We start from the raw sequence: 23,909 nt of genomic DNA, 5'->3' as shown, positions 1-23,909 counted from the left end.
TGGACAAAATGTTTTACATATTATTTAATTCTTTCTTTATCCAATGTAAGAAACAAAAAGCAAAATATTCATCAATGGTTCTTTTTTCTGCTGATTCATTCACAGCAATACGTTTTAAACGGACTGTCAGAGGGGGAATTATTACAGAGCGGCATTTAAATACATGCAAAAAAAAAAGCTTCAAGCTTTCCACCATGAAGTTGCTTTCAGACAGTCAACAAAGAGGTGAATTCCAGCGATGAACTGTTGAATTACAAGCCGTTTTATTTACCTGCAGCTCATGAGGAACTTGGCTATCCATTATGTTAATAAATATAAATATAACTTCCCCTTAGCTGTCGTAATGCGTCAGCGAGGCTCGCAGGTATTTCACAGCAGTTTATATGGAAGCGCTATCGTTTAATCACCAGAGACATTCAAACTTCTGATGAAACATTCATGTTCTAATCAAAAAATTTCAAACAAACTAAACTGGGATTTTGCACAAAAAAAACACGAACAGATTTCAAAGGCCCACTTTATAGCTCGACGTGCAGTTTAATTCGTTCCAATGCTGACATGAAGTCTGATTTAGAGTTCCCATTTCACTGTTTCCTCCCGAGTGTACTTCTGGATTAAGTCTTCGAGATTTGGAGAGTGCTGTTAAAACCTGAGCAGCTTTATCTTGACTGTCTAATGAAACCTTTTTACCCTCAGTGACTCAGAGAGAAACACACAGTTACTGAGGCTAATTTACCGTCCAGGGTGGTACAGGAAGTTGTCTACGGACCGTCCTGTTTTATGTCAAACGGAGGAAAGAAAAAACAGCCTATTTCTCACCGTCGAGGCGGAAAGGAGAGTCTCACAGTTGCTTCGTAAAATATTCCGTTAGAAATGGGCTTTTATGTTAATTTTGAAGCACCTCGTTGGTTTATTTTCTAGCACCGGTGCCACTGTCAACATGTCTCGGAGTGAATCACACCGTGAAGCTGTTTAAACTCAGAGAAGTGTTTCAATAAGACGTTCCTAACTTGATGTTCAGGAATCCTGTCCAGGAACAATAAATATACTTTTGTTTCATATATTTTTCACTGGTACACAGTTTAGTCTGGAGTGAACACTGTAAATAAACATCAATAATATTTTATCTGAGAAAGACTTTGAAAAGCTTTGGGTTCTGTTTTTTCAGAATAAATCTGCTGTGGTCAGATTCAAAATTAAGAGTTTGCTTGTTTAACTTGTTGCTCGGCAGAGTTTGGAGTAACAGGAAACCCCAGCAGTCATTTTCATCCGTTGCCGCTGGTATCTGGAACCGTCTAGACTGTGTTTATGTGGCAGAAAATTATGACTGCTCACTGCTTTAATTATGTCGCTCTTCTGCTGTGTGCTGCCAAGTTACATAACTGATGGCTAATTGACTCCTGCTTTTTTTTATTATTATTAAAAAGCCTTGTGGCATACCATGAAAAAAGAGTATTTACATAATGATTTCCTTTTCTGGTGCCTTGATAGCGCCATCACCCGATAAGGGCTCAAGCGGTGCACTTAGCGAATTTCATCACAATCTGCCTTTTAGATTATTCTGTGTGGAAAGTTGACATTTTGGCCTGAAAGCTGAGGGAAAGTCCGAAATAGAAAGCAGGCATCCTCGAGGGACCGTGAGAGTTTGTGGCAATATGCCCTTTTTAGAGATTGATATTTATTGTCTATGTGGAAAACTGTGGCCTGATGATGATGATGATGATGATGATGACCATCGTTGTTCAAAAATAAGATTTTCCAGAAAAGCACCTCAGACTTGTCGACACTATTGACACGAAAAAGGAGGCCATGATTAATTTCAGCAATAACATACGTTGATGTCATAGACGTGTATGAAATTGGACATCGTTTATGGGTGTAAAAAGTGAAGCCAATCCAGAAGTATATTAAAGTGCAATACCAAAAAAGCTGTATTTTCAGAGGCTGAGGGGGGGGGTTGTATCATTGACTTGCCTGTGGTGCAGTCAGGTTACGGCCATTGGTGGGCGGGACGTAGTATCATTGGGTTTCCAATCAGTCAGATCCACCGTTCGCTCCCAACAGAACATCCAAATATGGTCACCGAACTAGTAAAGATGGCGACGGCCAAAATCTGAACTCGAGGCTTCATAACGGCCGTTCACAAACCACTCGATGACGCCACGTTGGGCTCCACTTCATTTATGTTTGGGTGTTAAAATCCTCCAGTGGCTGCAGGAATTATGACTCCACGACATTGTTGTAGTGTCACACAGATGGAGGTCAGTGTTGACGGACGGGTCAATAAAACACCAGATTTTTGACACCACGTCCAACTAAACTAAAGTTCTTTCCAGTGCGAGACCACTGCTGAACTCATTGTGAGCCAGTTCACAAAATAATGGCTGAACACAAATTACAACTGACTGAATGACTGAAACACTCAAACCGTTTCCACCTTTATGGTTCCACGTAAGTGATCTACGGGGAGATCAATTGAGACGACGACACTGCAGCTTCATTTATTTTTCCAGCGCTGCATCAACCCTCCAGGGCAAAGTAAAAAAAAAAAAAACATAGACACTGGTGAAAGCTGCTGTTCTTTGGGGAGAGGCGGGATTCACGTCCACAAAGTCCACATGCATGCACCAGATCGTAGCGCCACCGCTCCTCAAATGAAAAGACAAAACAAAAGTTCTGGTGGAGTCCGACCAACTCTCCCAGCTGTGCCATCCCGCCGAGGGGCATCGTTCAAAGACTCTTCTTGTTTTCCTTTTCGTAGAAATTCCACCACGTTTTTTTGTTTTGTTTATGAGATGAGCAGTGCTAGACTCAGAGGAGGAGGCCGACGGGAAACATTTGTGGTTCCCAAATTGGAAGCAGACCTCGGCCACTTTTCCCTCCCCTCCAAGTCTGGGCGCTGAGTCATGATTGAACCTGTGTTTATCGTAGCTCGATCGTGCCGAAATCGAAAGGACTCGGCTGGAAGTGGAGATCCGATCAAAGCGGGAACAGGTCGCTGATGACCAAACAGAATAGAAAGTGAGAAGAGAAAATGTGTCTGAACATCTGCTGCAAACAAAAACGGGTATGAAGCCCCCTTTTGCTGTAAATAATCTTTACATTACTGTGAAAAATATAATTTACAATTTTGATTAATTTTATTGCTTTCAATAAACCTGAAAAACGACAAAGTTCTCTGTCATGCAAAGTTGAGATTAGACCTAAAATATTTCTGTTATGCTTATTATCATAAGAAGTGATTCACGTTTGACTCTTTATTAGGTCGTAGTTAAAATGTAAACATTTTTACTTTTATCGTTGAATTACACATTTTTGGGGGTTAAAGTTTGTGGTAGTTTGGACAGAAATCCAAGACTTAGACACCCTTTATTTTTTGTTATTTTTGTAGTGTTGTTGACATTTGGTTTGGTATAACTGCATTTGCAACGCAAACCTGAAACCCGAAAGCATGTGGCTTACCCTTAGGGGGACTCGCCCTCCGTGAACTGTGTGGATTACCTTGAGCGGGGCTCAAACCCGTGTCCTCACGAGGTCGTTTCCAGCTCTGAAACGGCGCCGCGTTTCCTGTATTACGTTATCGGCCCGTTAGCTTCTAAATTGTTAGCCTCCGTCTCTTCTAGACGCCGTCCACACTTGCTGTCGACTCGCAACCGCGTTCTTACGACTTTAACCGCTTGAACGCCGAGCACACGGTGCACACGGCTTACCGAGTCGTAACCGCGAACTCTTTCATTTTTCTCTGCAGGAACTGAGATGATCTGTGCTGCATTCAAGTCATACCATAAAAATCCTAATATAAATACAGTTTGTCGGTGATAATGATTCAGCCCTATTTCCATCTGTTTCCAGTCAGGCAACGGTGTCTGGGAGTATGTGAGGGGGGATGAATGTGTACGTTGCCCTCCGTGTGTTCGTAGTGATTGACTGTGCCTCGCTCCGTGAGCCTCACCGACGGGCAAACTTAAAGCAGACCGCATCCTATTATTCACTCGGAGTAATCCCAGCGCTCCCACGCAACACTCACTGTCCTGATTAATCACAGAGGATCATGGGAAAGGTCAGAGGTGACTATTTCCTGCGGTTGAGTCAATATGATGAGATGGTTTAATCGTGATCTACTTTAAACTTTTTGTTGTTGTAACTTAAGTTGTTGTGTTGAAACTTTAAGGAGGGCCGGAGACAAAATGCAAACACAATTAGCTCAATGATATCATGCATCCTGCATCTGCTCTTTCTGCCAAAAGAAATAATGGCACTGACCTCACTTTGAGGTCTTTCCAAGGACATTGTTTGAGCGTTCAGGTTGATTCAGTTTGCAGTGTTGTTTTTAATAAGCAAAACAAGATGTTGGGCATATGGCTGCGAGATAAACTCAAAGTCATGCCAAATTTCTGATTTTATTGTCCATTCACAGGCTGAAAAGTTTATTTATTGACTGAGAAGCTTAAGGCGAACGGATAATTGAAGCTTGTTGAGATTGTGAATTTTTCTCTTGGAAGATACTCTGGATGTTTACGGATGTTAAAGGGACGGTTCCCCCCCCCCACACACACTTAACTGAGGTGGTTAAGTACATCCTATACAAGTGGCAAACAGCGGATAGCCGTTAGCGGAAACCTCACTGCCCCACAGGCCTGTCAATCAAACAGACATGCCCCCAAACATACTGCTTTTTGAAGCCCAATATCTTATTAATGATGGAATTATTTTCAGATGGATCAACAAAAAACTAAGAAGAAGGAGTGACATTAGCGGATGACACCATAATGACTCGTGGAAAAACTTTATTAACTTTGTATTTCATGAGAGAAGTTGAATGGGAGTCTATGGAGCCGGAGCCCCTTTTTTTTTTTTTGGGACCCCCTTGTGGCTCTTAGTGGTATTACAGTTTTCACAACTTTTTCTTTTCGGAAGCTATGTCCACTGTTATATACAGTCTATGATCGTATATCATTGAAATACTACCGTGCTTGTCTACAAACGAAGTATTTTGGCAAAAATACAGACTTTTTAAATTTTAGCGAGTATCCTTTATCTTTGATTCATGCCTACGATTTCTAATGAACCAACAGCTGAAAAATTGGTTGAAAATTCAGTGAATTGTGATTAATTTATTCACCGTGGGCACCCTGTCATTCATGCTTCGGGAGCTTCGCGCAGAGCAATATGGCCGCCACGAAGACGCATTGCTTGCAATGAGGTATTTTCGTCTATGTATCCGTGGAACTGCTCACAATTTTGTAAGGTGATAATGATTCCCAGGTTTCAACTTGCTGCGTTGGCCTCAGTTACAGCACCTGAATTCAAGCTGTTCTTACAAAGAAATACCCTTTTTCTTGGATTTCTTATGAACTTGTCAATCCCCCCAAAAAAAGAAATGTGGCTCGAAAAACAAGCCCATAAATCACAATGCATTCGTGTGTGTGTGTGGTGGCAGTAATTTCCTGTCTTGTTGTTGGGTGTACACTTCTCTTCAGCCGCTGTGAGCTTTCCAAGTAGGACTAATGCTGCACTCATCCTGACTAAAGGGCAGAAAGAAATGAAATAAAGTAAACTCAAGCTGGAGGAATGCTGCTCTTGGCCCCTCAACATAAATGACGGACACGTTGGAGGAAACTCCTACCCGGCCGTTTACACCCAAGATATTTCCTACGGGAATTCAACTGTCTTTAATTGTTAACAACAATGCAAACACACCATCAAAACACACCGTCTCTATTTGTATTTCAGCGAGTCTTAGTCATCTGCAGAGAGGCAGCTGTTTGGTTTCAAGGATGTTTCATAGCTTATCCGGAAGGTTTCATCAGCATCTTTCCACACAACTGATGAAGGCTTTTAGAGGAGAGTATAAATGGAAAAATGTGTTCATAGCGATATGATAATAATAATAAAAAAAAAAACTTCTTTTGAACTGTTTAGCCCGAGCTCCCATGACTTGTATAAAACATATTCTACATGTGGATCAGTCGGCAGGAGGTGGTCGGGGCGGATGGACGGCGTACAAAGCGTTTGAGTCTGGCGTCTCGAGGCCCGTCCACAAAAAAACATTACAGTAAGAAAATATTTATTTGGTTAATAAACACACAGTCACTATAAAAGCTGACCACAATCTTTTCCCCAACAACCAAAGTGCTACCGCTGCCTAAAACAGCCATTTTTAATCAAACTGCTACTGAACACGATACTTGCGCGGTTAGCGATATATTTGCGACATGCCAAACATGTTAATTAACAAGGTTACTTGGAAGAAATCCAAGTAAAAGAAGCTGCGCTAAATGTGCAAAGTCTGAAACGTCCACTTAGCGTAAAGACTTGAGTACTGTAGGTTGTAACTTTAAATGCTAAAAACCTGCAATTTACACACGTCGAGGGATAAGTATGACCCGAGTTTAGATACAAGCTGTTAAACATCAGATGTTTCATGCTGTGGGGACCGAGGATGCAAAATCCAGCAAGTATTCAAGGTATTTCTAAACCCCCCCCCCAAAAACAGTGATTTGATTATTTGCTACAGACGGTTCCTTGTAGCTGTAAGTCAGCGTCGCAGGGTAAACGGTTATCCAGCGGCACCATTATCCAAGCGGGAGGGGGCGGAGGGGTGCAGGGCGGAGGGACGGTAAGAGCCAGCATGCTCCTAAACAGAGCCACATGTCTCGAGGTCGAGGCCAACCAATCAGGCTGAGGGGGTTAAACATCGGCGGCCCCCTGGATCACTTTCAACAAGGAGGGAGGAGGGAGAGCGCCAGCGTGGGGCCGGGGGGCCGGACTCGTACCGGGGAGTGTGCACCGAGGCTTTTTACAAGAAAAAAAAACCTCTGACACCGCAAGCACAGTGTCCAATAAACACGAGGCCCGGCTCACACGCTCGTTATAATGCAGTAAATATGTTTTGTTTTACTTGCCGGGAGGAGCCGTGATGAATCCCAGAAGCATTTTTTTTTATTTTTTTGGGGGCTGCCTGAGCTGATTTCATGGCCAAGTGTAAGTGGATATATGACGGGTGTTCAGAAACAGCTCGTGACACTCTATACATTTTTTTTTTTTTAAATCTGCTGTGGTTTGTCAGACTGTCGAACAAATAAAAACGAATGCATGAATTCTAATTTGATGCTTCGGACGAGGTTTTCTTACTTTGGGAACAGAATCTGGAGGTTTTTAGTTAAAGACATCCAGACTTCTCTTCTGCCGGGTATTCACACCGTCGTCTCAAACACATCCGCACAACCACGCAAAGTGGGGGCTTCACTTGTCAACACGGCGGCACTCTCACAGTCTCAAGTCTTCCCACGAAAAAAGGAGACTTCTGTGCTTCTTTGTTTTGGCAAGAAAGTCAGGAATCGTTTCAGAAATTTGGCTGTCATTTTTTTTTTGTTCATGTCGGAGACCCATAGTGCCACGGCGCCGCAGCGCGGGTGGTTTCTCGGCGAATGTTTTCCCTCAAACGCGTCAGAAGGTCCCAGTTGAACTCGGTGTTGACAGTCTGACCCCGGGGGACGAATTCACGGTTGCACAACCCCCCCCTACGTAAAAAAAAACAAAAACACCTGGTTTGCTCCCGACCTGATGCGCCTTTTTTTTTCCCCGTTTTTGGACAGTTGACGGTTTTTGTTTTTTTCCCCCTCTTGAAACGTGAACGTCGCTCGCTGAAGTCCCACCGGAGACTTTCTGCAGCGTCTCCGTCGATGATTTACAGAGTTTGACACTAATTTATCGTCCACGGAGAAAACGCAGATGCTCATAAAAACGCATGTAACTCTGGAACTGACGGAGGATCAAGCGATGAAATTCGTACCACCTACTCGTCAGGGTTTTGCGTCGCTGCTGCTCGGTGCCGCGCAACAGGAGCAGCTTCTGAACTCGCCGATCCGAGCTCGTTCGATGCAAAACGTTCAGCCAAATGCGGTGCAGCGTGCATCTTAACCGCGTCGGATAAAAACTCATTTGGTTGCAACCAATAAAAACTATATAAACTCATATTCTACTCAGATGGTTTATTGTGCAGATTAGATTCTTTTTTCTCAACTAGTCATCTAGTTCGAAAAGGTAGAAAAAAGAAATGCAGTTTTAAACACGCTATGCCAAAAGAAATATTGAAATTCTCACTGCAACTTGTTGAACTCAAGAATATATCTTACATTAAAAAAAAAAAAAAAAAGGAGGTACATTTTCTTGTTGTTAGTTTACATTACAGTTCGACTGAGCTGTGACAGACGCGGTGCGTTGGGCTCCATCTGTCCTCCGGGACTCTTTTTCCAGGTTCTGCTTTATGTTCCACACAGAAAACTCAATCTGCTCCGGCTTCGCTCGCTCGCTCTCCTCTGAAAACCTAAATCCCAAAAGTGTCGGAGGTTTTACTGTTACAACCGGTGACAAAGCTCGTCTGCTATCGGAGGAGGGGGTCACCGGGAGGGGAGATCCAGAGGTCTGACCCAGCTGTGCGTTTCTGAAATGACATACGGTGGCCCCAAATAATCCCAAATATCCAATTTCCAGATTGTGTAAATGTCTTGTAAGTAACGACGATGACATACTGGAGCGCTGTATGTTTGGAGAGGCTGCTTGCCAACCGGCCTGGACTAAAAACTAATCCTTTCAGCTCGCTCCCACATTTTGGCAATAAAAACCACATGTGCCCTTAGCGGTGGGGAGAGAGAAAAAAAAAAACAACAACTAACAAACTCATATTTTACACACAAAAAAACCCCAAAACAAGCGGTAAGTCTTTGTTTTGCGAGGCTTCGACCGAACCATCGGTCTGCTTGTTTAAAAGGGGAAAATGTTCCTCTTTCCCGACAGCGTGTCCGAGTCCGGAGGGACTACGGCCGGTCGGGCGGGCTGGCCGCCGCGGCCTCGTCGTTGCTACTGTCCACCTCCTGCTCCATGGGGCTGTCCTCCTCCAGCTGCTGGCTGGTGTAGTTGGTGATCTCCAGGAAGCCGCTGGGCTCCACCACCACGTTGGACTGGCTGGAGTCCGGCAGGATGGAGAACTGAGGGATCACCTGCGCGGGAGGAGGCGGACACGTGACGATAGGAGTCACAACAAAATGTATCTCCATGTACATAAGGTCAGTAATGATTAGAAGCTCTGATATTAGGATTTTGTTAAACATAAAATACTGCAGGAGTTAAATCTCCTTTTTTTCCCCCTCCTCTTTGGGTCGGGGGATCCGTCTAATTGCTGGTGTTTGAGACTGTATAAGCTCCTTCACTGTGTTTTAACAGGTGGTGACGCTTTAAGAAATCATTTTTGATACTTTTCAGCTGAGATGCATTTTCAGTTTTACAGAAAAAAAAAAACTTTTTCAGCCAAAAGGTAACAAAACATATATTCAAGATTGTATTTTTCACAGGTAGTAAACAAAAGGAGGTAAAGCTAAATTTGAATGACTTCAGACATACAAACAGGAACAGATGCTTAATTTGCGAATTATTTGCAAGGGAAATCGTTGGCTGCAAGGAGAAACTGATTTAAATAGAACACCTGTTGTGAGCATTTCTTTTAAAATGTGTGCTCTGGTGATGATTGGATTAAAAAAACCAGGTTAAAGCATAACGTCATGTCTTCATTAAACTGCTTTTACAGCTGCACATTTGGCCTAATGAAGTTGGACAGTGTTTAAAATAGTGGTGACGAATAATCCGTTTTTAGTTTGGGCTGAAAATGAAATGTTTAATAAAACTGGAAGGATTCAATGTGACAGTGTATAAAATATTAGCGTTGATTATTTTAAACTTTCCAGAAATATGTCATGCTTTTATTTTGGAAACAATCATTTCAATGCACGCTGACGGACCTCCGGCTGTGTGATTTATGACCTCCATGATGTTGTAATAAAAACCCACCTCGATGACTTCCAGGTCCTCTTTCCTCCTCTGCGCCGCGAGGCCCGGCATGCAGCCGAACTGCTGCGGCTTCGCGTGGGAGTGATGCATCGCCGCCCCGGAGCTGCTGATGAACTGGCCCGAGTCCAGCGTGCCCGACACGGCCTGCACCTCCAGGGCTTTCCCCAGAGGGCCGCAGTCGCTGGAGGAGTCCACCACCATGGGCTCCGTGCTCGGGTCGATCTCCGCCTCCATCATGGAGATCTTCAGGATGTCCGACACCGACGGCTTCTCGCCCGACGGCCCCGAGCTGGACTCCGGGACGAGCTTGGCGGCGGCCTCGCCGCTGCTGAAGACCGGCGACGGGTGGTGGGGGCCGCCGAAGGTGATCTTGGTGACGGTGGCGCTCTGCGTGATGATTGGCAGCTGCGGTGAGGATGTTTTAAAAGAAAAACACGAATGAAGCTGTTAAGAGGAAAACATCAGACGTGCTCGTTGTGAGAAAAGCAGACAGCAGGTTGTTGGCAAGCATGAAAGAAATCGAACAGACAATCACGTCTGCAGGCTCCTTAATGTGATGCAACCGAGGACATTGTGACATCTCATTCAATCATGACGCCAAAAATATTTCATCTAAAAGTGATTTATAGACTATTTATGCTGCGGTTTTATTTCAGTTTGACTTTAAATTCTGCGATTAATTCGAAAGGCCCCAAAGTAACATTACAACAGGTGATCATTTCTATAACAAATTAGCTCCATATATTAGGCTGCCTTGTTATTTTCCGTCATAATTCAGTCACCGAGAGAGATAATAGATAAAAGCAGCAGCTGCAGGCAAGCGCTGATAAAATCACAAATTAATTTCCTGTTGCTTATCGGTCTGTTGCCGGTTTAAAGTAAACATGACGATGCTCTATTGTATTTGGGAGCGAGGTAGGGGAAACCCCGGCGCTGCAACACTGGTAGCGTCAGATGACTCATTAAAAAAAAACGCTCACCTGGCTGGAGGCCGTCTTCTCGGTGGTGACCGGGTGGTGCGCCTGCAGCGGAGGCGGGTGGGACATGGGCGTGTGCAGCGGCCTGTGGTGGGACGTCGGGGCTTGCTGGAGCTTCGGGAGCTGCGGCGTCAGCAGCGGCTTGGTCGGCGTGGCCGGGGCCGTGACCTTCGCCCCCGCCTGGGTCGGTACGGCCGGCGGCCGGTCTTTGGGGCTCTGGGTCGGGGCCTGCGGTTTGGGCTGGATCTGCTCTCGTAGTTTGGGGATCTTCTTAGCCAGAGGAGGAGTGACGGAGAAGGCGGAGGAGGAAGAGGAAGGCTGGCCGATCTGAGGTTTGCCGTGCAGCTGAGGCGGCGGTGGCGGTGGTGGTGGCGGCGGCGGCTGCTGCTGAAGTTGCTGCTGGGTGGAGGTGGAGGTGTGCCGGCTCGGCTCGGCCTCGGCCTGGCTCAAAGGTGCCGGCTGAGCGCCTGCGGAGTGGACGGTTTGCTTTACGGGATCCGACGCCGGTTGGCTGGAGCGGTAGAACAAACCGGTCTGGGGGTCCAAGGTGTCGCCCTCCAGCTCGCCCACCTCCAAGACGGTCTCACTTTTATTGTGGCTGTCGGAGGGCTGAAAGACAACAAAGAAGACGACTGAAGAACTCACCCACACGGAGCCGAGAGAGAGACTTCTCAGACCACCGGAGGTAGGTGAGAAAATATTGTATTGTTCATTTATCTAGTTTGATCTTTTTTGAGACTTTTGTTTTGGTTGAAAATGGCCTTTAAGCTTAAAAATTATTCATAAGTACTCAGAAAAAGTATATCTGCATTAGATCTCATGTATACTCTACGTACACTGTCTGTTTTTTTATTTATTGGTTAATGTGCCCGATTGCAGCTTTTTACAACACTGGAAAAACACGCAAACCAAAACGTCAGCCACTTTAGCGTGTGCTCGAGGCCGAAGTCCTGCTCTCACCGCATGTGACGACGCTGCGGCAGCAGAGGAGATGACGACCGGTTTGGTTACCACGGTAACCTGGCCGCTGCTTTTGTAAGGCTTCCCCAGCTGCTGACTGGAGGACATGGCCGCGTCGTCACCCGCCGAGGACACGCCCACTCTGCTGGCTTTACCTGCCCGGGGGGAAGGGGGAAGCGGGGGGGGGGGGGGGGAGAGAATCACAGTCATGCTGTCAGCTGATGGAGGTAAAAATAGGACAGGGTTTTCCACACAAACAGCTTTTCTTCTGTTTAAAGGTAACAGAAAGAGAGAAGTGTTTTTCACCGTGTGCCTGATTAGTCTGAAGTTTAGTTTGTTCCACTGAGCTCGTCAGCTGGCAGCAGAAAGAGGAAGCGCACGGTCGTGTGTGTCCCGTGGTACGTGAAGCCGACCGGAGGAGGGAGTACCTGCTGCTGTGGCGTACTCGGTGCTGGGCTCAGCCTCCGAGGTGGACGGTCTGGGGGACTCCGGGCCGGGCTTCTTCTCCTGGGCCAGTTGGATGGGCACCGCCATCTGGCTGAGGTCGATGGTGTGCTGCCTCAGCTTGGCCTCGCCCTTCTCCCTCACTGTCGGGAAGAACAATGCTGAAATTCAGCATCATTTACCATTTGAGTCGTTACTTTCTCACATTTGAACAACTCGTACTCATAAATTAAATGAATTCTAACTTGCTGTATGTATTTAACGGATAACCGTTTTGCAGTCAATGAAAAAAAAAAAAGTGTGTTGAAAATGTAGTCTGTGTGCTCTCTTTAATGTTGAGAAAATGCACTTGAATAATGTTCCTTTATTTTCCCAAGTTACAGTAAGTTATTTGGTTTAGAAGTTGAATGGGAGTCTATGGAGTCGGAGCCTTTCAGGAGCCAACCCCTAGTGGCCCTCGGCGGTATTGCAGTTTATTGACATCCAATTTCTTGTTAGCAACATCCTAATCAGAACCAAACATTATATACACAAATGTCGATTTGCTAAATCCCCACCAGTGTAGAATACACTTTAAAATTAACTCGCGCAACTAAACAAACGGATAAGGAAAGTTTAAAAAAAACATGCCAAGAAGCTGTCTGCACTTTTATCTAAATATGACTTAATTTAACCCCTCGTTAGATCGAAGATTTTTTTTTTCATTTAGGATACTTCTCAGAGTGAACTAGGGAGAGAAACTTTAGTTTTAGTGCGGTGTGGTTGACCCGGATGCCAGCTATGACGAATCCTTTCAAAAATATGTGATTGATTGATCGTAAAAATACAGGTTTCAAAATGTATCCCTCGACTTCCTGAATGTTTTATGTTGAGGTAAATGTGTTATTTGTTGACCTCGTCACATACATGTAATGCATTTCAGTGAGCAACACTGAAAGTGAAGATAACTTTAGTTTGTTTACAAGTTCACAGTGCATCAAGAAATAAAAAAGGTCCTCTGGGGAAGTGAAGGGATTATGAGCTGCTGGAAAGCTTTTAATTTGAAACATCTGCGCAGGAAGTGTTGAGTTTCACTGATGGTACCTGAAAGGTAATATAATAGGTAGTAAGTAATATATATCAGTGAGAACAACATCTCTGATAAAAAAAAAAGAAAAGAGCAGCAGAGTAATGAGTATGATGTTGGCTGTGGAAATGTACAGAATACTGAATTTATCACGGCAACCGGTGAACATGGACCAGAAAACAGGTGATCTTCACACTAAAATATGCTGGTAAAGTTATAAAACAAGAGAAATTAATCAACATCTGTCTTTAATACGAGCCTGACTTCAGATGAAAGCTGTGGAGACAACAACTCCGCATCGCCTCCATTCATAAGTGGCTCATGTTTCATGCTTTCACTGACAATTCTCTCTTCTGGGAATTCACAGTCAGGAGTTGATAAATGTGTCTTTTGTGACGCGGTTCTTATGTTGTCGCTTTGTTCAAGTGTAAAAAAGAAAAAGAAGATGGTCGTCTTTGAAGATTCCGTGGGAATGTTTTATCTGTCGTCATCAACCCTGTTCCACAGGTTTGTAATCCAACGAGCTTATTGGCAAAGAAAAAAAAAGCCTCTAGCGAAAAATAATTTCTGTTCTGGAAAGATTTTGTTTTGGATAAAACAATTTTCCAACCGTTCTTTGGATGCATTCGTTTCTTGTTAGCTGTCGACACTGCTGCAGCCCCCCCCCCCAACCCCACCACCCTCACCCACCTCCCCCTTTGTAGTTCACCGACATAAAGCCCTCACCTGTCGTCTGCTGGAGCTCCAGCAGGGCTTTGATGGTGGAAGTGGCGGACTGGGATTCCCCTCCCGACACCTCCTGGTAGATGATGGTGGGGCTCGACTCCACGGCGACTTCCTGCTCGGTCCAATCCTGCTCTCTGGAGGACACCACGTGCACTACAGGCTGCGGCTCTGAGGGGGACGGACAGACCGGTATTTTTGAAGAAGCCTCACAAACATACATATCGGGTTCACTTTTCACAGTTTCCAAGGCAACGACACGCTCGCAGCATCGTGTCCCTTCCTCTGTGGGGAAACTGAAGTGAAGCGTACCTTGGGTGTTGCCGTGGGAGACCTCGCCGGCCGAGCTGCGAGCTGCGGCCTCAGCGAGGGTGGCGGCGGCGGCGGCGGCGGCGTCGTCCTTCACGGGCCCGTCCTGGCCCGACGTCTGAGGACCCGACGTCGGACCCTGACTCAGCTCCACAGAGCGGGTCACCTGCTGCAGCGTCTCGGTGACCAGCTGTCGGGTCTGTTCGTTCACCAGCGCCGTCTGGAAGACCGGCTTAGGCTTGATGAGAACCTGAGAGGAAAACAAAAGGAAACACACGGTGGCATCAAAAAAACTTGCGTTTTCCAGCCTTGTTCTAGTGACGCTTTCATCAGTGAGATTATACTTGAAAGCGTTTATAGTCGTTCTTCACTGGACGATGAAGGGAAATGTTGGAATTGAACGTACAGAGAAACTTCTTATCCAAAGTCTGAAGACAACTTTACAGTTGCTTTTTTTTTTTTTATCGTTTGGGTTCGTATTACCGCCACTTACAGTTTTGTCAAATGCTATTTGGTTCTTTACCTCTTAAGTTATCTGTTGGACTTCTTTGTTCACTTGCTGACATATTTACACCCATTTTAAAAGTGATTGTCGAGTGTCTGTAAATCCCGTTTCTGGCCGTCCTGAAGGAGGGATTCTTGCAGTTCATCATTTTTTTTTCCCATTAAAAAGGTATTTTTCGGGAGTTCTTGTTGAATTTGAGACTGTAAAGCTGCTTTGTGATACAGAAATAAGATGATTTGATTTGACTTGAGCCAAGTTGGTGGGAGGTGAGCTCTTATCTGTTATTGCATAAAATATGCTGCTCTACAAATTTCTTATTTCTGAATGTTGACAGTAACTCAGTCATATTTCCATCTGCTTTGCTGCATGTTCAGTAAGGAGGTGATTAATTTGTAGACATAGTTCTGAATCAAGAATATGTGAAAAACAGTTTTAATATTACGGAGACTGGAAACAAGCAGTTTGGTAACTTGGTGCCACTTTCGTCACTGGAAAGTCTTTATACGCAGTTTGTTTTTAAACTTTAAATTTTTTTCTTTTTAGATTTTTCAGATAGTTGTTGCAGATCTAGTTTGTGGTTTCTCTGAAACGGCCCAGTGGATCACGACCGTGGGAGGCTGGTAGAATATGTACTGTACACAGACGTGTGTATATAGGTTAATTCTCTGACCTCAATTTCCCCTCGACGGGTGAAAACAAACTTCAGGCTAAATTTAGACCGGAGTTTGATATTGAAAGCGTGACATACTGTTTGTGAGCTGAAGAAATCTGCAGGTTCTTTTTGGATTTAAACAATATTTCTTTCTGTTATGACGAAAACGAAAATACTCTTTGAATGATAGACATCCTTTTGTCAGTCATCCCTCGCTGCTTCAGGTCAACCATAACGGCAAAATAACACCTGGAAAAACCAGCATGATGGAATTTACCCCATCATTATATATTCAAACATACGTGTCTTGAATTAGATTAAATTCCCCTCAACATATTTCGAAAGAAATATTTAAAAGGGGAACATTTGGGGTATTTAGTCTGACCTTCACCTGCTAGTGGGTGTTTTCTTATTAAATCACCAGACATACTTTCAAATCCGCTGTTGTGGCATTTTTTAGAGATAAAAGAATTTCTGCGGAATAAATTTTATCTTGTAAAATTCTTAAAAAAAAAAAAACGGACATTAAAAAAAAAAAAAAAAAAAATCCCCGCAGGAACTGAAAAACACCTACAGTGGAGGCTGATTACGTACACAAATGAGTATAGACACTGGCTAGGACTGTAACACTGGTCAGACACATGTTGCATCATAGTCTACAGATGTTTGATGCAACAGACAGAAAACAGCCTGCAGCAGACTGTTACAAGTTAGAGACTCATTTCTGTCCCTGAACGGGGAAGTAAATGGAGGAGGTGGAGCGACAGGTTAAAGTTTATAAACCTATAGAACAGGGGATTTCTCTCTTCTGTAGTAGGTTTTAATTAACAGCTCTCACTTCTCTGGAAACCATCCACCGGCTTACAATTGTCATAATATCTACGACCTGCTATCCTCTTCCTCAGAAAACAACAATGGGCGATTTTGTTTCCCTTTTTCAGAGGAAGAGGCCTTTTCTTAATCCTGTTTTCTTCCTCAGTTAAAACTCCTGTAGTTACGTAATGTAACCCCTGTGGTTACGGGTCATATGAATATCCATGCGTTTGTGAACAGTCATGTGATGACCTCAACCGCCTGCGGTTAACCAGAATAGTACACATGATGATATTTACAACATTTTCAGAAGAAGACATGTCCGACCTGCGTCTTGCCCTGCTGGCCGTAAACGATCTTGGTCGGGATGATCTTGGTAGCGGTGGACTGGGACCCGGCGCTCATGCCTTTGGGCTGGGTGACGATCATCTTGGTAATGGGCCTGGAGGCGGTGATGATTGCCGGCTTGGTGCCCTGAACGGCCTGCAGGCTCTTCTCACCCTTTTTAGTCATAAAAAAAAAACCCATTACCATTAAGATGTAATTCATAGAAAACAGTATGACGCAGCAAGAGCAAGTTCTCTCTAAATATGCACATTTTAAAATAAGGGACACCTGAAGTAGAAAACAAATTAATCACACTACCAAACTTAACACATCTTAGGCACTTGAATGTAGTTCCTTTAAATTACAATTTGAAAAACTTTATAACACTGTCGCCCCCCGGTGGTAGAATCCAAAAATGCACTATAGCAACATATGCCGTTTCTACCACCTTTGAAAGGAGCGTCTTCAATTATTAAATGATTAGTAATTGGCAGTGAAATGACAGGGGAGAAGAGCAATACCATGACATATTCAATGTCTGCTCATTAAATATTGAGACGCAGCAAAAAGCCAATCAGCTTATTTTAGCACAAAGCCTGAATATATTAGGGAATTTACTGAAAAAAAAAAAAAAAAAAGAGCCTAAAAAAGGTAAACATGTAGAATACAGTGTGAAAGATATGCTTGTATACGAAGGGCTGAATATTTTGAACATGAACTGGAATGTCCAGCCGACACAACAGGAAGTCACAAATTACAGCATTTAATTATCAATTTCCCCTTTCTGTTTGTGTATGGGTTAAACACGCAAGACGTGACTGGGCGCCGCCAGCCTGATTTTTTAACGTTGACCCGTTTCCTGTTTCCTACAAAGCTAAGCTAATTGCGCCTCCAAGTTCTGTTTATAGACACAAACCTTCTCTTCTGACTCTCAGCAAGAAACTTGACTTGACTTAAGAGAAAAGCTTCAAACACTGACCCCTGCGTTTAACAGCGTGGTGACCACGTTCTTGCCGGGCAGTCCCTGGATGGTCGCCCCTTTGCCTGTCGTTTTCTGCACCACGATGACGTTCGGTTTGGACGTCATGGGGATGGTGGTGATCTTAGTCGTGGTGCCTGCAGCGGAGGAAAGACGATACTCTAAACAATAAATGATCAAAATCTGCACTGTAAAAAATGGACCTGCAGCAGGATTTCGGGGACTCACCGGACACGATGTTGCTGCTGATGATCTTCCCACCCAGAGTGGCCAGAGACTTGGGCACCACGGTGATGATGCTGCCGCTGGTGGTCTTGACGTAGGTGGTCCCGCCAGCGGAGGCTGATATCCTGGCGCCGATGTTGGGACTAACAGTGGGTCTTGTGTAGGTGGCCTGAGAGGCTGCACACATTAATATAGTACTTACTTTATTGATTAGCAACAAACGTCAGAGCTTTAGTCTTGTTTACGTACTGAGTGATCAATAATCAGACTTCATCACAGTCATATTAAGTGCTGATAATGATGATATATTTTCAGGAGGTTAAGTAATAGTTTTGGAGGCCCAACCTGTGGGCTGAGTGACCAGCTTGGTGGTCATGATGGCTCCGTTGCTACTGACGACCATGATGGGGGAGGAGCTGCTGCTGGATAGAGCCACTGATGAAGGCTTGGGGAGGATTTTGCTGGGCTGCATCTGCTGAGTGATGATCTTCACTCCTGCACACACACACACACACAATACATTTACTGAGCACCAAAACACACTCACACACACACTGCAGCACATTAATATCAAGTTTTTATTCTGCAAGTTCTTATTATTCTGAAGATACAAAGACAAAAAAAACTAGGGAAAGAAAGAAATCAAAGAAGCAAAAAAGGCTGAAAGGGAAATTGTGAAGACAAAAAGATGATGAGGAGCGTAAGGGAGGTAAGAAGGGAGGTAAGGAGGTAAGGAAGGAGGTAAGGAAGGCACAACAAAACAAAGGGAAGGCCATGCTTACCGGACTCTTGTTTGATCTGGATGGTGGGTTTGCACCCTGGGGACGTGCTGGTGGTCTGGGTCTGACAGATGCTGGCGGCTCCCAGAGGCGAGCTCTGCTGCATCTGTTTGGGTGACTGCTGTTTGGGGAACTGGGCCAGGATCTGACCTGGGGAGCCCACCATGGTCTTCGGTGAAGGAAGGCGGGCGGTGGCGACCTTCACGCCAGCTGAAGCTCCGCCTGCGACAGAGAAGAATGACGGGGAGACTTAAAGCAGGGCAGATCAAGCTGCTGATCTGGTTCTATCATTATCTAAAAGGTGATGCTGGTGTTTGTGGCCGTTCTCTGCTGCCCCCAAGTGGACAGAAACATCAATGCTGCTTTTATTTTGAAAATCAATTTGCGTAACATACTGCTGATGAGAGTTTAACGTGTGCGATTGCTGCATGTTGGTGCAGAGGAAGGACCTACACGATGCGGCGGTCGACATGACCACCGACGGCGTGGAGGAGACCACCGTCGTCACGGCGACGGTGTTGGCGATGGAGGAAGGGCTGACGCTGGCCGGGAACACGACAGTCTGTTTCTGGGAAGGCGCGGTCAGCATGGAGGTGGAGACGAGCTTGGACAAGGCCGCGTTGTTGTGGGCGTGAGACTTGGACAGGATGTTGGGCACGAAGTTGGAGCTCGGAGAAGTCGTCACAATGATGACCTGAAGAAGAAGAAGGAGAAGAAGAAGAAGGCGTTTTAAAGTCACAAGTAGTGACACACACTCGGAGAAAAGATAAGGATGAAGGAGTGCCAGTTACCTTCTGCGTGGTGGTGTTGGTCGTCTGGATGGTGGGCTTGGTGAAGGTGATCTTGACGGGGGACAGGTGGGGCGGCAGCGAGTTGGCGATGCTCTGCATGATGTTGCTCATCTTGGGGCTGCCGCTCACGGGCACCGTGATGCTCTTGGACACCTGCGGCGACACCTTGGAAACCTCCTTCAGCATCACCGGCGACGAGCTGGAGGAGTTGGTGCGCCTTCGCTTGCGAGGCTTCTCGTCTTCATCGGAACAGCTGACGCCTGGCGAGGGAAACGGAGGGCAGGAAGTAGAATAAGACCGAGATCGCTGCAACTTTTTATTTTATTAAAAAAAAAATGTATGCCGCTTTGATGTTGCTCACTTTTCACATAGACGGTGCTCCCGCTGGGCAGCACCACCACGTTGGACGAAGGGCTGGGCGGTCGGGGAGATTTCACCGCTGCTCCTATGGGGCCGCTGGTCGCCGTGGCGCTGGTGGAGGTACAGGTGGTGCTTGTGTAGGAGTAACATACGACCACTGCACAGGGGGAGGAAGAGAAACACGTCATTCAACGTCCAGAGAGTTAAAAAAAATAAAAAAAACTCAGCTGAATGCAGAGTGTTTCCGGCCTACCTTCTTTGTTTCCTGTTTCAGCTGGCAACAGGAGGGAGGCGTTCTGATTGGCTGTGGCGCTGGCTACAGCGTTAGCAGTGACTGTGAAGGCCGTCTGGGGGACGAGCCTCGGCATCAAAGGAACGAGCCGGCGTCCTTCGATGGACCACTCGGACGAGCTGTTGGGACCTGACATGCTGAAACAGATGTGAAACACCACTGAGTGCTTCAAGCCTGTAGCTCTAAAACAACAATTCCCTTTTTAAAGAGTTGCACATCTGGGGAACAACTCTACATCTGGTAGGACCTGATTAGTCTGAAGAGAGAGCAGCGCCGTCGGCACGCTGACACGCTGATGTTTAGCGGGTGTAAAGTTGACCAATGTTCATCATTTGGTGTGTGAGCATGCTGACATGAGCTAATTTGCATTAAATGCAAACTACAGCTGAGGCTGATGGGAAGGTCATTAGTTTATTAACCAAAGTACTGACTTGAAATTTCAACCCGATGATGGTGCTCGAGGAAAAGTGTTGTTAAGAAGGTCTTTTAAAAAAATATATAAAAAAATCCATGCCTGTTAAATACAAAGTTGTTGAGAAATTTTAGTTTGGACATCAACTGTGGTTCCTGACTTTGTTTCTCTGATGGTTCTGTGACAATAATAACAGCAATAACTCTGTTTATATGTATATTATGCATCATGTGTTATTGATTCGTCGTCTATGAAACACAGTCACACACTTACTGATACGCGATGGTGGTGAGGCGTTCATCGTTGACAGCCCTGCGGACTTCTGCACGATGCCGCTCTGTCGAGATACTGGGAGGGACGCGGGTGGTAAAAAGAAAAGTCGCATTTTAAAATCAAGCAAATGTTGTGTGCAATATATTAAATAAATAGTTTTTGTCAATCAAACAAGATTTAGAATAAGTAGGGAAAAAAAAAAAAGTCACCCCAGGATTTTGGTGAGTTCTCCCAGCAGGTCCTTCTTGTCCTTGGTCAGGTCTCCTTGGGCTCGCAGGGCGCTGATGACCCCAGCGTACGCCTCCAGCTCTGAGGGACGCAAACACACATCAAACACCAGGCAAGCAGTAACAGTACCAACACCTTTTAAACACGTGATTATCTTACAGCTGATCCACACGAAACTTCAAATCAGAGGATATTTAGATCAATTTAAGCATGAAAAACCCTGTAAATGTTAAAAAAAAAAAAAAAAAAAGTCCTCTTAGATGTTTCATTATTGATTTTTTTTAATTTTTTTAATTCTTTGACCTCACCCAGTTTACGGAGAATTCTTTTGCACTCATCCCTGCCCAGGTCCAGGATGGTGGGCCATACCACCGGCATGGTACCAGCCAGCACTGGTTTCTCCAGCTGAATCATGGGCTGAGTGGGGACATAGAAGGTAATTAATGCAAGTCAAGACCACATTTCCTAAAACAAAAAAAAACACTTTACCCAAAATGTCAAACTGATCATGTAAGATGTCATGAGGTCTACAATGTTAGAAAAGTGGACGTCTACTTTTTGCCAAGGAAAATAAACATAACCTAATTTGTGATGTTTCTTTACAGATTAATATACTGCTATATAAATTGTAATATGGTAATTATATGCTGATGTTTCCTCCAAATACTAAACTAAATAATTGTCTTTTCACTTTACAGAAACCGTCTGACTGACGTTTTAAATCATCTACTAAATAGGGAATCTTTGACAGACAATCCTATTTCCAAAAAAACACGTGGCAATAAAAAAAAAAAACAAGATTGTGATGTTTGCTAAAGTAAGGCCAAATTTAATTGAAAAAAAAAAAAGACTTGAGAGAACATCTGAAATGTTGAAACCGATGAATAAAGATAAAAGACCAAACCTCCATTATAAAGTCAAAACTATTTAAGAAACCAGGACATGACCCTTTATGTACTGCCTGACAAGCCCTCCGTTATATTTCCCTGAAGTCTGTTGTTGACTACGTTGAGTGGCACCGCCCCCCCCCCCTCCCTCCCTCCCTCCCTCCACCTCCGCCCCCCCCTCCGGGCCTCTTACTGGTTACCAAACATTGCAGGACGACCAGGCCAACCGGACCCAAAACACGAGATTTTGATGAATCCAAATACTGCCCGGAGCCCATTTATAAGCCGAAAGTAGTAAAACCATCTAACAATTAAAAAATGCGTCACTGTTGTTCCGACATGTTTCGGAGATTTGAGTCCGAGCAAAGAAAAATCTAATTGTTGTGTTTTCTGGTTCAGGTTCCGTCAGTGCGACGAAAAACGGGACGTACTTCGTAGCCTTTCATCCCGATCCACTGCGATGCAGAAGATATCTTGTGCAGTGCTTTTATGAAATGTTTGGCATCAGTAAGGTGAAATAATATTATTTAGGAATCGTGAAAACAACAAAAAAAAAACCACCTTTTACGGTAGATGATTTCAGCTCAAGCTGGCCAGCGACGAGCCAAATCTTACCGTCCGTTAGTGGGGCGACTTCACGGCCTTCGTAAATCCGAGATCCACACAAACATGTCTGATCGTAGGGCTTTTAGATAATCCGCCACATCATGTAGTAATTCTCCATCAAAAAAACGGCAGAGAAAACGCGATCTAAACCGCCAATCTTCACAAAGATGCGCCGTTGTTTACGTTGTCGGCTAAGAAGCAGCGGTTAGCCTGTGGATGGATGCGTTCTTCTTCGTGGGTGGATTACGAGCGGCCTCTTCTTCGCTGCAGGCGCGGTGCTGCCGCCTACAGGCGTGCGGTCACTTATAAACTGTCCCGTTCAATTAAATAAACATAAGTCGATGCAGCCTGCGTTAATTGTGAAGCACTACAGTCTAATGTTTAATATTGTGTTATTATCATTTTTTGGGGTCTACTTTTCAATGCAAAGACAACAAGTTGTCCTGTGCTGCGTCATTACAGCCAAACTGTCATTCTGGGACAATGCTGGAAGTATTCAGAACCTTTTCTTTAATAGTAAAGTAAAAATAGTCCGATCAATACGATATCAATATGATCAATATGCTTTAACCCCCCCTCCCCCCCACAAATTCACATTATCATTACAGAGGGAAGTCTGAGGAGTCTTCAGGTGATTAACAAGGTAGGACAGAAAAAACAACAAAGCATTGCTATAAATATTTATAATAATTCTCTACTCTTCGGTTGTTGTTGTTTGTTTGTTTTTTTAATATTAGAAAATTATAGCTCTTTGGGGCGACTAAAATGACTCTTTTTTTTTTAAGGGGACACAAGCCGAAAGCAATAATGCATAACATTGAATGAAGTTGTGTAAAATCTTAACCTGAAAGGTAAGCTCTAATTATAAGTTCAGATAAATATAGTGAAATAAGTGCGTACAAATATCTGAAGAAGTACTTAAGTGGAGTACTTTTGTAAAAGTACGAAGCTTCTTTCCATTACTAGTATGGTATAAAGTCTCATGTGAAAAAGACGCACAAAAAAAACACAGAAAGAGAGCAACTCTAAACACCTCATCTGTAGATATATTTTCATTTTTTAAAAATATTTTGTTCTATTTTATCTTGTAGACACACCTTTATTTTATCTTTATTGTAATTCATCTTATCTTATGTTGCTTACTCTTATTTTCTTTTCTGATTAATATATTCTTATGAAGAGGAAGCCGGACATGATATTTGCATAATTTTTTTGTATTAATTGCATTCATTAGGTATAAGCATATTTGAATAATCCAATAAATATGCCTGTGTATGTCCAGCTGCACATAAAAATGTATAATTGTGAGTTAAAAGTCACTTTTAAACTGACTGAGTTTAGCCAATTACGAGGAGTCCCTGAACGCAACTTGATGGAAGGTGGGTTTTTCTCCTCGTTTTTTTTTTTTTTCAAACTTTTTTTTTTCGGGGAGGGGGCACAAAGCATTTCCTTTTC

General features: G+C 44.3%; 1 protein-coding gene across 3 annotated transcripts; it reads right to left on the bottom strand.

Annotated features, from left to right (window-relative positions):
* Positions 1–7,979: 7,979 nt before the first annotated feature.
* Positions 7,980–22,683, bottom strand: emsy (EMSY transcriptional repressor, BRCA2 interacting). 3 transcript variants are annotated; one of them, XM_069723971.1, is made up of 20 exons: positions 22,464–22,683; positions 21,270–21,378; positions 20,943–21,042; positions 20,734–20,808; positions 20,010–20,185; positions 19,758–19,913; positions 19,397–19,656; positions 19,059–19,299; positions 18,609–18,827; positions 18,172–18,321; positions 17,830–18,003; positions 17,602–17,762; positions 16,623–16,796; positions 14,329–14,575; positions 14,020–14,187; positions 12,212–12,388; positions 11,784–11,938; positions 10,827–11,432; positions 9,847–10,251; positions 7,980–9,002 (listed from the first exon to the last, which is right to left on the bottom strand). In XM_069723971.1, the coding sequence occupies exons 2-20, from the start codon at positions 21,373–21,375 to the stop codon at positions 8,820–8,822; spliced, it is 3,933 nt and encodes a 1,310-aa protein (XP_069580072.1). In that variant the 5' UTR covers positions 21,376–21,378; positions 22,464–22,683; the 3' UTR covers positions 7,980–8,819. The 3 variants fall into 3 exon arrangements, with proteins under 3 accessions (XP_069580072.1, XP_069580073.1, XP_069580074.1); XM_069723972.1 differs by having other exon boundaries at positions 17,602–17,738; XM_069723973.1 differs by having other exon boundaries at positions 12,212–12,370; positions 17,602–17,738.
* Positions 22,684–23,909: the final 1,226 nt, after the last annotated feature.

Source organism: Brachyistius frenatus, unplaced genomic scaffold (assembly GCF_029030835.1).
Source record: "Brachyistius frenatus isolate BFR_SWC_R1_liver_20210118 unplaced genomic scaffold, ASM2903083v1 Contig_354, whole genome shotgun sequence".
Lineage (NCBI taxonomy): Eukaryota > Metazoa > Chordata > Actinopteri > Embiotocidae > Brachyistius > Brachyistius frenatus.
Note: the sequence above shows the minus strand (reverse complement) of the source record. Positions and strands in the feature narration are given on the sequence as shown.

Coding starts and splice junctions, on each gene's coding strand:
- emsy (XM_069723971.1), bottom strand. CDS start 21,375: ATGATTCAGCTGGAGAAACCAGTGCTGGCTGGTACCATGCCGGTGGTA. Junction 20,809..20,942: donor GAACTCACCAAAATCCTGGG/GTGACTTTTTTT, acceptor CGTCCCTCCCAG/TATCTCGACAGAGCGGCATC. Junction 12,389..14,019: donor GGAGCTCCAGCAGACGACAG/GTGAGGGCTTTA, acceptor GCTGAATTTCAG/CATTGTTCTTCCCGACAGTG.